At 57.6% G+C, this 13,827-nt stretch overlaps 1 protein-coding gene across 4 annotated transcripts in view; it reads left to right on the top strand.

Annotated features, from left to right (window-relative positions):
• Positions 1-5,712: 5,712 nt before the first annotated feature.
• The window catches only part of DLGAP4 (DLG associated protein 4), a 71,695-nt gene continuing 63,580 nt past the window's right edge, over positions 5,713-13,827 (top strand). For 2 of the 4 annotated variants that reach the window (XM_075166229.1, XM_075166228.1), the window contains exons 1-2: positions 5,728-6,678; positions 7,308-7,361. In XM_075166229.1, the coding sequence (XP_075022330.1) occupies positions 5,728-6,678; positions 7,308-7,361 (1,005 nt within the window). Of the gene's footprint in view, positions 6,679-7,307; positions 7,362-8,083; positions 8,255-13,827 lie in introns of all 4 variants that reach the window. The other 2 variants (XM_075166231.1, XM_075166230.1) reach the window with 2 other exon arrangements.

The raw sequence follows: 13,827 nt of genomic DNA, 5'->3' as shown, positions 1-13,827 counted from the left end.
GTCCCTCGTGGTGCAAAGCCCCAGCACAGAAGCTGATCAAAGCCGGTGGTCCCTACCGTGGTTGGCTTGCAGGAGGTGCTCTGCCCTCTCACAAGCACAGGGCCCCCCCCAGGCTTCATTGTTTCGTGTCCTGGGGCTCGAGACTGTTCAGAACAGGCAGGGAGCAGCCCCTGTGGAGCAGTGGTCCTCTGGCTGCCCTCACCATGTCACGGCAACAGGGGAGGAATTACTGTGGGGAGATGGGGACAGACCCATGGCCAGTGTCTCCTGGGCAGCCATCCTCTCGAGGACACAGTGCATAGCCTGGTGGAGCACCTCCAAGGGGACACGGAGCTAGTGTCCAAGGGTGGAAAGCAGGAAGGTGATCTGTTCTCCATGTGGAGGGTGGACAGGACAAGACATCACAGGCTGGAGCTGCCACCAGAGAGATCCCGGATGGACAGCAGAAAATTCAGAGCTTTATAGAAGTGCAAAGACAGACAGACATCTCCAGGACACCTCACTGAACTTCTGCCCTGGTGCTGTCCTGGGTGACATTTTGACAGGCTTCTCACTCACACTTTCTGCCAGGAGTTACAAACCATAATTTCGAGGACTCACCAAACACTGCCTGGCTGGGCGACTGGCTGGGTGGACAGCCATAAGCTGGGCGGGCACGTGAGAGTGAGGACAGGACAGATAGCTAGGAAATCAGTGCTTTGCTAGTATCTACACTGCATTGCAGCTGTCTCCTCTTCTCCATCCAGTTCCATTCGGTTACCTCCTGCTCTGCCCAGAGTTCGGGCCAGCCTAATCTCTTTGCTGTTAAAAAGAGACAGAAAAGCAAATATTTGCAATCATTGAAGTATCTCTTACAACAGTAGAGGCTTTTCAGCTCACAATGAAGATGTGATTCAGTCTTCCTGAAGTGGAGCATACCATCTCCCACCAGCTTTGGCAGCCCCCGGACCGGCCCCGTCTCCCTCTCACAGTAGACAAGCGCAGCAGCTGTGGGTCCTACAGGAAGGAAACGTTGGCAGTGCTCAGCCAGGGGAGGAGAGGAGTCCTGCTGAGCAGGAAACTTCTTCAGGCAAGGCTATCATCTCCTGCATGATTTGAGATTTCATACGCTGCTCGGTGTCTGGAGCTGCAGATGTATTTTGCAGGGGATGCTGCTGTAAGTTAATTCAGTGCAGCCGGTCTGAGCCTGCAAACAGGCAGCTCCAGGGCTGCTGTTGTAAACCGTGCCCGAGAGGAAGCTGACTCCAGCTGGGGTTCAGGGTGATTTGGGACACACAAAGCTGCCATAAATCAGGTCAGGTCATCCACTGCACCTCAGAGACCTCTGAGCATTAGCAAAGCCACTGGGGAGAGGAAGGGCAACCCCAAAAAAACACAGGCTGAGGGGAGGGAAGGTAGTGGGGCCATGCAGCAAAACCAGCCCCTTCCCCTGGGCTCAGGGATGCATCCTCTCCATGCCCTGGCAGCCCCTGTAATGACCATCTGCTAACCAGGATCTGCTCCTGCCGACCACTCTGGGTCCCCTCCCTGTGGTCAGGGGCCATCCACCTCCTCGCCGTGGTGCCTGACTTGGGGCGGGGGGCAGCTGTCCTGGGAGACAGCCCTTGCCCAGTTTGTGAGCTGCAGGATCATGGATTTGGGAGATTTAATTTCAAGCTTTTTCATCCTTCCAAATTAAAAACATGGTGGGGAGAAAGGCTTGTTGGGTTTTTCCCTTCCCTGACCCCACGTCTCAAGAAAGTGCCAAGGATTGCAGAGAGTAATTGAAATGTAATGAAAACAGTTTAATCCGTCTTAAAGGGAAACCAGCTCACAGAGGATGCAGCAAACAGCATGGTGGGCACCAGGGGCTGGGGGAGTCCTGACTGCCCCACCAGCCCTGACGTGACACATGCCCAGCAGCAGGGCTGGTGCCCCACACTGCGGCTGGCCATCCAGTGAGGGGATGCCCAGGGCAAGCAGGACAGGCAGGAGGATCGGGACCTGCTGGCAGCCCTGCAAGAGCCCACAGGAGGAAGAGAGAGCAATAAACGCTCTGCCATATAGAAGTGAGTGTCCAGCCTTGGCAAGAGCACACCAGCCTGGGAGAGAGGGAGCTCCCTGCCCTCCCCTGCTCCCTGCCTTCCCATCCCTTCCGCTCCAGCCCCTCCAGCCCCCCCCAACAAACTTCACTTTTCCTCCCTTCTCGCTTGTCCCCACAGCCCCTCACTCACTTGGCCCTGCCCCTCTGCTTCTTGAGCCCTCCTAAGCCAGTCCGGCCCCCAGCCCCACTTTTCCCTGCAAGCCAGGCTTTCATTGCCTTTCATTTATTTTCATTTCATTTATTTAATTTCGTTTCATTTCGCTATTTATTTTGAATCCTAAGGCAGTTTTACTTTATTCTGGAGCCCAGTGAACACAAAAGCAGTGATGCTGATGTGCTTTTGGTGAAGCAGTCACAGGGCTGGAGTGTCTCTCAGGAGTGCCTGGGAGATTTCTGCTTCAAATATTGATTGCCCTTTGTAGGAAAAGACGTATTTACTATCAATATCCAGAGACATCCCATTATAATCAAATCAGCGCTGTGTCGTCTCCTTAGGGACTGTCTGACTCCTGTAGCGTACTGTGACGGGAGAAGCACAGCATGCATCAGAGCCGGGATGGCCTCGGGCGGCCGAGCCTGAGCGAAGGACCTTGCTGGGAGTCCGGAGCTGGAGCATGGAAGGAAGGGAGAAAGAGGCCACAGCGGGCAGAGCTGAGCCTGGGCAGATCACGGTGGTACTCAGGGAGGATTTGGGCTCCTGCTACCTGCAGGGCTTCCCCTCCAAGTTGGGCAGGGTTGAGCTTGCCCATTCATGGCCGTCTGGAATTTAAAGGACCAGACGGATGGCTCAGTCTGGAGCTTGCCCTTCCACACCCCTTCCTTTTCTTCTGTCCAGAGGGTTTCCTTTGAGAACATCTCCTGGGGTTTTTTGTCACCTCTTTAACCACTGCACTGATGCCAGCTTGCACAAAGCAGGAGCAGGGCTGCCTGGCACATCCATGAGTCTCTCTTCTGTGGCACTTCTCCAGCCAGCACCCACTGCTGCTCCACCAGCTCACATGGGTGCTGTCCCATGGGCAAGGCACTCCAGAGAGGCTGATGCTCCTAGCTGCTGAAGAGCACAATGGGAAAAGGAAGGCACCCACAGAGACCATGAGCAGCTGGACACCAGTCAAGGCTAATGTTGCATTGGGTGTTTCGGCAAAAAGGGCAGGTTTGGTATCAAAGTCCCCCCAGCTCAGGCCAGGATAACAGCCGTGTCCTCATCCCTAAAACGCATGGGCACTGTCTGTGTGGTGGAGAGGCCTGAGGGCCAAATCGTCTCTCCCACACCTCCAAAGCCCAGGCCACGTGGCAGGGCACCAGGTTGTAGGTGAAGGTAGCCAGACCAGGGTGCAGGTCAGCAGCAGTTCCAGAGGACCCACCCCATGGGGCCGAACAGCTTCTCCAGGTGGGTTTCAGGAGAGGTGGGACAGGACAGAGCAAGCCACAGGACGCCCTGGGGACGAGAGCCGTGCAGGTTCACCTGAGTGCTGGGGCGCAGCCGGCAATGCCTAGAAGTGCACTCGGCTGAGCTCAGCGCGGGGCGGCTGGCAGGACCCCCCGGGAGCAGGATTCACGGGAGGGGGAGTGGGAGTCTCCGTGTCGGAGTGGGGCAGAGAGCCCAGGCTGCACTCGCCTGCTGCCTGCAAACCACTGCTTTAAAAAGACTGGCTTTGCTTTGCCAACCCACTGGGAATGACAGAGTTAGATGAAGACTTTTTAAAACCCATCAAGCTATGGAGTACATTGCACTTCTTTTTTTTTGTGCTTCCAAACAATTATTTAAAGCCCTAGCTGATTCTCATTATTAATACATTTTTCCCTGCGTGAGGAAGGAAAACGAATCTGTCAATTCCTATCATCCTTCAGTGATTGCTAACTCCGCTCCCTGCACCAGCTCGGTCCTACTGCCTTTGCTGACCTGACGGCGTGCAGGAGGACAGGCTTCCTGGGGAGACCGGAGTCAAATTTGTGGCTGAACAGGGAGAACCCAGGAGCCCAGACTACCAGCTCTGCTTCTCACACCATTATCCTACTTGTTCTCTAGGAATAAGCAAATGATGGTTTTCTTTCTCACAAACCCACTGGAGGCTCTGAGGGTCCAGGCACTATTTCCCCTTCCAGGTGCATGTTGGGGGACATTGGGTCATCCCAGTGTTGAAAGATGGCTCTTCTGCACAGACCCCTGTCATCCCAGCTCCCAGAGCACCCCCTTCATCTTATCAAGGAGCAGCTGTTCAGCTACGTGTACATGTTTTGGGGCCCTGGATTTTGCAAAAGTAGTCTAGGATCCCAGTTCTTCAGATTTTACACCCGTAGGATGCTTCAGTGTTCGCTAGTTGCCTTCAAGCTGCACTCAAACTAAAATGAAAAGGAAATAGGAAACTAAACTAAAAGGTAAAAGGAAGTAAGAATTAGTTTATACACTGCCTGATTTCAAATAGGTTTTAAGTATGGAAAATCAACACGTTGATTGATCAACTTAACTCATCTATACGTTCATTGATTTTCTTTAAGCAGCCCCAAAAAGTTTGCCTTTTTTCCCTGTATAACCCAGTGCAGATGAGGATCCCTCCGAGCCGAGCAGGACCGGGTAAGTGCACCGGAGAAACCTTCAGTGAGAGCTCCCCTGCCCTAAGGGGACCTTCCGTGTCCGGCTGCCCCCCTCCACCACCCGACAGGGATGCCTGTACCTGCCGAGTGGGCCACAGGTGGCCACCCTCAGCCCCTTGCTGTGGCAGAGGAGGACCACAGCGAGGGACAGACGGCCAGGCTCGGAGGGTGACACAGCTCCCCCAGGAGCGATGCAGCAAGGCAGGGAAGATCAGCTGAGCAGCAAAGAGCTTCTCAGGTCAGTCTCTGAGTGGTCAGAAACACCTCTGCTCTCATTGTAGCTACTGAAACAATTTCCTCCAGGGTAAAATATGCCATAAACCGGGGCGCCTGTTGGAGAGGAGACGTTTGACATCGTATCGCATTAGCACAGCTACACGCAACACACAGAGCGGGGCTGCCAGCCCCCTCCCAAGATCCAGTAACCACAGAAACACAAGGCATAATGCAGAAGATGGGACGCTTGGCTCCAGACTTCCCTTGGCTCAGGCAAGGCCCGTGTGCAGTGTTTGACAGCAGGTTTTTCTCCAGCCCCCTGAACAAATGGGACAGGAGCAGTGATTTGCTGGCAGTGCCCCTGCTAGCCTTTGTCACGCTGGCTGGGGAAGGGACTCTATTAAATAAACATGTGCAGAGATCAGAAAAATAGCAGCAGCATTATTTAAGCAGCCTGTGTTTGAGCACTGGGACCCACAAGCACTTAAACTGCAGCTAGAAAGAATGAATCCTTCCCCTCCTCCTCTCCTGTACCCTGTTCTCTGCAGCCCCTGGTCTCACGCCCCTGCTCCTCCCCTCCTGCCATGTCATCTCTCTCCCGTCCTGCTTCTCTTCTTCGTCGCTTAACCTTGGGGGCATTTGCTTTTAGAGCTGGGACAGCCCTCGCAAGGATGCCCCGGTGAGGAGTGGGCTGCCAAAGAGGTCCTCGGCAGGCTCTGAGCATCTCTCCTCTTCCTCCAGGTGCAGGGAAGTCTGCGGGGGAGCAGGGTCGCTGCTCCTGCAAGGGCTCTGCCGCGCCATCCCTGAGCGATGCTCTAGGAAACACTGGGACCATGAAGGGCTTAGGAGATAACAGAAGCCGCCACCTCTCCGATAACCTGGACTCCCCTCAAGACTCTCTTTATGCCCCCCAGGACAGGAACCCTTATCTCCTCAGCCCCACCGACTCCTTCACCATGGACCCCCGATTCCCAGCCCAGAATGCCCTCCACGGCGACTGTCTCCTTCCACTCAACAACCAGATCTCCAACAGCAGCACTTTCCCCCGCATCCATTACAACTCTCACTTCGAGGTCCCAGATGACAACCCTTTTCCGAGCCATGCCCAAGCCACTAAAATCAACCGCCTGCCTGCAAACCTCCTTGACCAGTTTGAGAAGCAGCTGCCCATCCACAGAGATGGCTTCAGCACCCTCCAGTTTCAGAGGAGCGATGCGAAGCACCGGAGCGAGAGCCCTGGGCGCATCCGGCACCTTGTCCACTCTGTCCAGAAGCTATTCGCCAAGTCCCAGTCTCTGGAGGGCCCCACCAAAGGAAACGTGAACGGCAAGAAGGGGGTGGATGACCCCAAGCAAAACCGGAGGAGCAAGAGCAAAGACCGAGCGAAGACCTCCGAGCCCAAGCGCAGGACCAGATCCAACATATCAGGCTGGTGGAGCTCAGATGACAACTTAGACAGCGATACCTGCAGCTACCGCAACCCAATGGGCCTCATGACACTGGGCCGGCAGCCGGACCACAGCCAGCCGAAGTATTTCATGCACGCTTACAATACCATCAGCGAGCACATGCTGAAATCCTCCAAGAGCAATAACGACCTCAAGGTCACCCCTTGCACCAATATCCCCATCAACAATGACTCCAACTACATTAAGAGGGGCTCCTGGTCCACGCTGACACTCAGCCATGCCCGGGAAGTGTGCCAGAAGGCCTCTGCCACGATCGACAAAGCCTTGCTGAAATCCAAGTCCTGCCATCAAGACTTGGCCTACCACTACTTGCAGGTGGGTGCCACGGAGGGGTTATGGCTTGCTCCATGCGGGGAGAGTGCAGGAAGACAGGGGACACCCTCTCGGTAGGCGCCCTATTGCCCAGTAGACCTTATCAAACAGCTCCAGGTGGTTCAGCTGCCACCTCAAGTCACGTTGCCAGGAGAGGGATGGGGGGGTTAAATTCACCAAGGCCCCAGGGAGAGACCGCCAGACCTCCTGCGGGGACACTGGTGCTGATGGGGTCCGGCTCCCCCAGCTGCAGCGCTGCCCCAGGACCCCCCAGCCCCTGTGCTGGACCATGGCAGCATGGGGAGGAGGTGATGTGCCCACACCGCAGCCTTGGCACACTCTGCTGTGATCCCCGTTTGCTGCAGGACCCCAGCACACCACCACTGCCCACCCAGACCCTGCAGATGCTGTGGTGGGGTGGACTCTTGGGCTGTTGGGCAGCCGGCCACTTAGCTGCCCACCTGCAGCTGTTTACACTCGGTGCCCAGGCAGCTGGGCATGCCAAGGGGCCACAGCTCATATCCCACCCGGACAGAGCTCCCTGGTCTCTGGCCAAGCACAGCCGCCATCCCACGGTCTGAAGGTCACCAGTAATAACTGATGCTTACCCCCTTATATCCACGCATCGCAAGGATGTGCCGGCGTGCCCAGTAAGCCCCACTCTACAGAGCTTCCCTGGAGCGCTGGTAGGACCTGCAGCTCCGCGGGGCATGGCTGCCTTTGCTGCTCACTCGCCCGTGGGGCAGGGCTGTGGGGCCAGGAGGGCAGTGCCAGGTGCCCCGCTTGCATGGCAGAAGCCTGCATGGCTAATGCTGGTTTGAACCCCCCCGTCACCAAGAGCGCCAGGTCCCTGTGGCAGTTTCAAAAAGTGGCGCTTGAGGAACATAAACCTGGTTGTGCCCTAGAGAGAGGAATGAAGATAAATAAGCCAGGCCTGGATGGGGGGAGGAGGGGACTAGTCTATGTATGTAAATCTCCAGCATCCTTTTTAATGCAAAGGTGTCATGGGCTCCCCTGGCTGTGGCCAGCGGGCTTAGAGGCTTTAAAGAGCAATGAATTATTGAAGCACACTCTGCTTCCAATACCTTGCTGGCCACGGCTGCAAATCAAATTTCAGAGGGACTTATTGCATCAGGAACGTCATCAGAAAAAATGTTCTCGGCCTGGTTTCTTTTTCTTTGCCCCCCTCCTTTCAGTTAAGCGTTAGGAGGTTAAAGAGCTGCAGACAAAATATCCGCCGGCACTGTTCCCCCTCCGGGTGCGGCAGCAGAGCCCAGCGCAGGCAGCCCCGGGTGCCAAATGCAACCCCCACAGCCCCTCACCTCCCGGGGTTTGGCCACGGCCAGGGGTACGAGACTGCCCTGCTCGTTATTCCCCACCCATGTAATGAGCCTCCGTTTCTCGACAGCCTGACGGAGGGCTGTGGGCACAGCTGGGTGGCGTGAGCCCGGCCAGCAGCTGGGCAGCCCCACCGCTCGGCTGGGAGGACACGGGTGCCGCCCCGCTGCAGCCGAGCGAGCCCCCGCGGAGGTGGGACCAGCCCCTCAGCCCTGGGCCGATCGACGCAGGCAGCGGCCAGGTAGGGATCTTGTTTTGAGGGGAAGCTTTTGCCCAGCTCCCTCCCGCCCTGACCCTCCTGGGACCACCGGACGGGGTCGGCAGCCTGCGCCATCAGACTCGGAGCGGGAGCAGCCTGGGTAGGGAGCAGCCGGCAGCCGCTGCCGGCATGGCTGGAGGGGCACTGGGGGACGCCGGGGTGTGACCGGCACCCTGAACGCCTGGGGCAGCCCCCGCAGCCAGCAGCATCTCACCAGCAAAGCCAGGACCCCGGGCACCCAGTCCAGAAAACGTGATGTTCGGTGCCCCCGCAAGCCGACAGGTCACGGCTGCTCGGGCTGATCTTGCCCCCAGACGCCCAGTGTGAGCCCCAAAGGGCAGGGCACCAGGCTCAGGGCCCTCGGGGTAGAATGGGGCGATTTTATCCAGACCCCTCCTTGGCACAGTAAGGTGACTAACTTGGCGATGGAGAAGTCACTTCTGGAGCCCGGTGTGTGGGAAACGTCCTTTTGCAAGGCCACACGTCCCCTGGCACCCACTCCTCCCTGGCGCAGGACGAGCCCACTCCCTGCTTGTGCCGTGGTGAGGGACCGCGTGCATCTGCCTGCCCGCAGGGCCCAGTGCTTGGGGAGCACGGGGGCCCTGCCCTGCTGTGGACGGGGCTACTGCAAGGCAGAAATGCCCGGTGGGTCCCAGAGGTGGACAAGTGCCCCTCTGACATGAGGGGGGGCAGGAGGAGTGGGATGGGGACAAACAGGACCCCCCAGCCTCCAGGCTGGGGTAAGCCCCAAGGCTATTCACCTCCCCTGCCCCATTTGCAGGTTCTGGGTAGTCTTGGGGCTCATCGGGGACTATTGGGGGCCCCTGTGATGTTTCCAGGCCCATCCCCAGACCCAGATCTTGGAGCTGAGAGTGGGTGATCGCCCAGCTCCAGGTCCAGCCCTGTCCCGTCAGGGTGGGGGTTTTCTCGGGAGCAGTCCCCAAGGCAATACAGCACTGTCCTTAGAGCACAGTCCCCAGGGAGGGAGGCTGTGCTCCCCGTCCCCTGTTCTCCCCTCCCCACGGGCCCCACGCGTGGCTGGCGGTGCAAGGGAAGAGGCTGAGGGGTCAGGATCCCAATGGCCAAGAAGCTCCTTGGAGTGAGAGGTGCCCCAGGCAGGGGGTGAACAGGAGCAGGCAGGGCTGAGCAGCATTTCTGCCCCAGACACAGACTCAGACCCATGTCCGTGGATACCAAGACCACGTCGAAGGGATGGGCAGTGTCGGGGCTCCCAGGGAACAGAGTCGTGCCACAGGCACTATTAGCCTGTGCATCATCCAGATTAGCCTCCCCAACCCCACTTACAGTCAGACTGCACCAAAGCTTCCTTAACCCCAGTAGTCCCCAAAATAAATTCGTAATCCAGAGTGGGTGGCCCGTTCAGTGCCAGCCGCTCCGCAGATGCTGGCTGCCCTCACACCAGCCCCACGGGGCTGCCCACGGGGCAGGAAACCCGGCCCAGGTCCTTCCCAGAAGGTGCCCTGCCAAAAGGACAGATGGGGCCGATAGGCAGCCTGGGCTCCAGCTTGCTTTCTTGAGGACATGCCTGAGACCACTCGTAGCCCTCAGGACACCACGAGGGATCCGGCCCTGGAGGGAGCAGCGGTGTACCCGCATCGGGCTCAGTCTCTTTGCATTGGAGCCTGGCTGCATGGCACGTGCATCCCTGCACGCTGCGTCCGGCCCTGCGGGTGCCTTGGTGCGTGCATTCATGTGTGGTGCATGTCGGTGTGTGCCGGGGCTGGGCTGCATGTCAGAGCTGGCACACGTGCGAATGGAAACCCTGTTTGCTCTGTGAGTCTCTCTTGCCCCAGACCTCACCGAAGCGATGGGAGCAGTGCAGCTCTTTCACCCCTGCCCAGCACCCTTTCCCTCCTCTCCCCCCTCTGTTAATGCCCCAGGTGACTGGGGAATGCCCCAGGCAGAATTAAGGTAGGGAGAAACCTCTGTGTGGCCCCTGCTTTCCTTTTCCCTCCATGACACGGAGCGCAGAGGAGCCAGAAGGCAGTGCTTCATTGCAACATGCAGTGTTGTGGCAGGATGGTGTCAGTGGAGCCCAGCTCCCAGGGACGGACATGTGCCTGGATCACACATGCCTGCACCACGGGGCACCGCACGGACCAAGACCGGGCAGAAAGGAGAATCCGCATCCTGAAGCCTGGCAGAGCAGCTCTGCTGTCCACTCCTCCCCTCCTGTGTAGCCACTGGGCAGGGTGGATCCCCGAGCCCCCTGTGCCAGCAGCCACCTACAAGGGCTCTCAACCTGGGCGTCCTCTTGCTCCCACCCCTTTCACGCCAACCAAACCACCATGGGCAGAACCAAGCCTACATCTGGGAGAGCAGCACGAAGAGCAGCAAGGCTCCCACAGCCTGTGAGGAGCCTCCTGAGCTTCTCTGTGCCAGGCCTAGGGGCAACACAAGGCAGCCCTCATTTCCACTTTGCCCTTTCTGTAATACACGGGCTGTCTTCAGAGCCCAAGGTTTCAGCTGCCAGGAAAGCTGCTGCCATGGAGGTCTCTCGAGGTCTGTCCCTTGACAACATCCCCGTGCAGAGCTTCAGAGACTGTGGGACAGGCTCCTCACGTCCTCCGGTGCCTGAAGGTGCAGAGAAGCATCTTGGAGGATCCTGAACAGCACCTCAAGTACCTGCACTGTTTTCGAAGATCCCCAAGGGCACCTACTTGTCTTTTCAGATGTGGCACTTTTGAAACACTTGCCCTGCACTGTGTCCCATGGGAGCAGGAGCTGTGGGAGTCCCTGTGGATTCTGCGTGCAGACAGAGGCAGGGCACACTCCAAACTGGGGCACCAGATTCAAAGGGTGTCCTGCCAAGCATCTTCCTTCCCCTTGATGCTGCTAAACTGGAATGTGGAGCACCTTGAGAGCAGCTTTGTTTCTTGCTGCCTTGCCAAGGCACAAAGTAGAGGAGAGGCAAGGGAAAGGAGAAATAAGGCAGCTCAGTTAGGACCAGCGGGCTGTCGCAATGCGACGGGGAAGCTGGTGGAGGCTGTCCCTAGGAGAGGGATACAGGGCAGGCAGTGCTGTGGGATGCTTGGCTCACGCTGCTGTAGACAAGCTGCACCAGCAGAGACATACTGAAAACACTGTCTTTGTATTGCTTTGCCTAGAGCCAAGAGTGCCCAAGGCCAGAAGGCAGATGGACAAGCCCGGGAGGAGCTGAGCAACCCGCAGACCCTGCCCTCAAACAGCAGCATCAGAGCGGTTGCAAGAGCCTGGGGTCTTAATGCCCCTGCTGAGCCCAGCAGCTCTCACTGCCCCGCAAAATACAGCGTTTGCCTCTGCACAGGGGATGGCCGTGTAGTCCCTTGGCCTCTGCGTGGCACGCCTGGCTGCTAGCAAGCTCTCACCTCCTTACCCAGGGGCTGCAGGCTCCAGCCCTGTCTGCCCCCTCACCCCAGCCCCTTGCTGGCCCAGGACCCTTGCAGGCAGGAGGCTGCGGCTCATCCTGAGGAGAAGGCAGGCAGCAAATTGCAGTCTCAAGTCAGACCTGGCGCCAAGGCAATGGGTGTAGAAGTGCTTCTCAGGGCTCCTGTCTCCTTTAGGAAAGGTCAGAGCCAGCCACCCCAGTGACCTGCAGGATCTCTCCCATGGCAGGACTCAGCTGGAGCCAGCAGGGTCCCTCCTGGCTGGCCTCAAGGGCCACCCAGTGCAGGCAGCTGGGCTGGGGCAGAGGGAGCGCTCCCACCCAGGAGAGAAAGGGCTCTCTGCTCCTACTTTTGTAGGAACCTGCCAGGTAACACCCAGTAGCTCCTGAGCTGAGCAGCCTTGCAAGCAGCCAGCCCAGAAGCTATGGCCAAGCACAAAGGTTGCAGGAGGCAGAGTGGAAAGAGCTGGGAAAACCCGCAGCAGCAGCGGGGCCAGGGAGGCCTGGCCAGGTTTACGTCTCACATGCGAGAATCGCTCCACGTCGGTCACCCACCTGGATTTCGCACACAGGCAGCACAATGCCTCTGGCTCCCTGTTCCATGTCCCCCGATAATAGGGGTCCTGGCCCATGGGCGCACATCACGGCGGGAGCCCCATCACCAAAGCGGTCCCACAGGCTGTTTGGGTTCTGCTCCACATAGCGCTGGGGTCACCCCTTGCCTTCTCCCAAACACACACAGCAAGCAGCAGGCTGGCAGGACATGGGCTGAACTGCTGGCTCCTTTGGGCAGAAGAAAGCCCTTGGAATGAGCTCAGCTGTTGCGCGTGGATTGAGCCTGCATCTGGCACATCCTGGGACCTCTCAGAAGAACAAGAAGCCACTATCTGCAGATCTAAAGCTCATCTGAAGATGTTGCACCCCAGCAGCAGCAGACGGCACCCTCAAGCCGGCTGTGGCTACCACATGCCTGCTGTGAACAAGGAGGGGAACAGGAACCATCTCGGTTGGCTGCAACACAGCTCTGCATCCCCAAAGCACTATATAAACACCGGCTGATTAATCCCACAGCCCCCTGGGGAGCTGGGCAAATCCAACAGCTCCATCCAGCAGAGTCAACGTGGACGCTCTCGGTAGCACGAGCTGCACTCTGCACAAGATCCTTTACTGCTCCCCATAGCGCTCCCCAACCAGCCTGCTTCCCACAGCAGACTGGGGGGCTCGGGCTGTCCTGCTGTCCGCATGGTTTGCACATTGCTGCATTCCTCACATCTTCCCTTGCTTCTCCTTGACCACGTCTCCTCAGCTCAAAGGCCAGCTACAAACCAAGTTAGCCACAAAACCAAGGCTTGCTCCTGGCAACTCAGGTTGCCCCATCTTTCTCCTGGCCTGTCCCACACCACGTGTGGCTCTTGTACTGATCAGTCCTGGGCTGACATCTGGCTCTGCTGCTGGCCGAGCCTTGGCTGTGTCTCCGATCACACAAACTCTTCACAGGACAGGCAGGCAATGGTGTTGGTTACTTCAGTTGCTCAGTGCTTCAGGCCTCCAGTGGAAACATCAGCTCGCCTGTCTCTAATGAGGGAACGAGACACCATGTCTGCCTTAAATTAATCACAGAGTTGTCATCTTAGTGAAGTTAGAAGTGCTTTTCTTGCACAAGGTACTGACCATCTCTGTGTAGAGAGGCCAGCACAAGGTCTACGTGCCCGAGCTGCTCTAGAGGGACTTGTGAGGGCCTGGCTTGGCTTCAGAAATGAATTTCAGCCACTAAGAGTCACATTCAACTCAGAAATCTTAAAGGGTGTTGGACCTAGTGAAGGTCTGGGCTCTGATCCACAACAGCTCCTGATTGCCTTGGCCTGAACAGTATGTGCACTTTACGTTAAATGAGTGTGGGCTTTGCGTTGAACAAGCGTGTGCCACTCCTGTCCCAATGCCCAGCGCAAATCTGGTGAGACTCTTACTTCCCCATTATGCCTGGCATTGTGCAGCTTGTATCAACTGTGTAAGCATGGTCCAGTGTGAAGGCGGTCTGCAGTGGTGGTGGGGTGAATGGCTGTGGGTAGATGTGCTAAAACAGAGGCAATCAAACGTAAGGCTGCCTGGCATGAACTGGTAAGGGAGGGTCGGAAAGGAATTGCATTGCCCATTCCCACCGCACTCTAGC

This window comes from Calonectris borealis, chromosome 17, assembly GCF_964195595.1.
Source record: "Calonectris borealis chromosome 17, bCalBor7.hap1.2, whole genome shotgun sequence".
Taxonomy (NCBI): Eukaryota; Metazoa; Chordata; class Aves; order Procellariiformes; family Procellariidae; genus Calonectris; species Calonectris borealis.
Note: the sequence above shows the minus strand (reverse complement) of the source record. Positions and strands in the feature narration are given on the sequence as shown.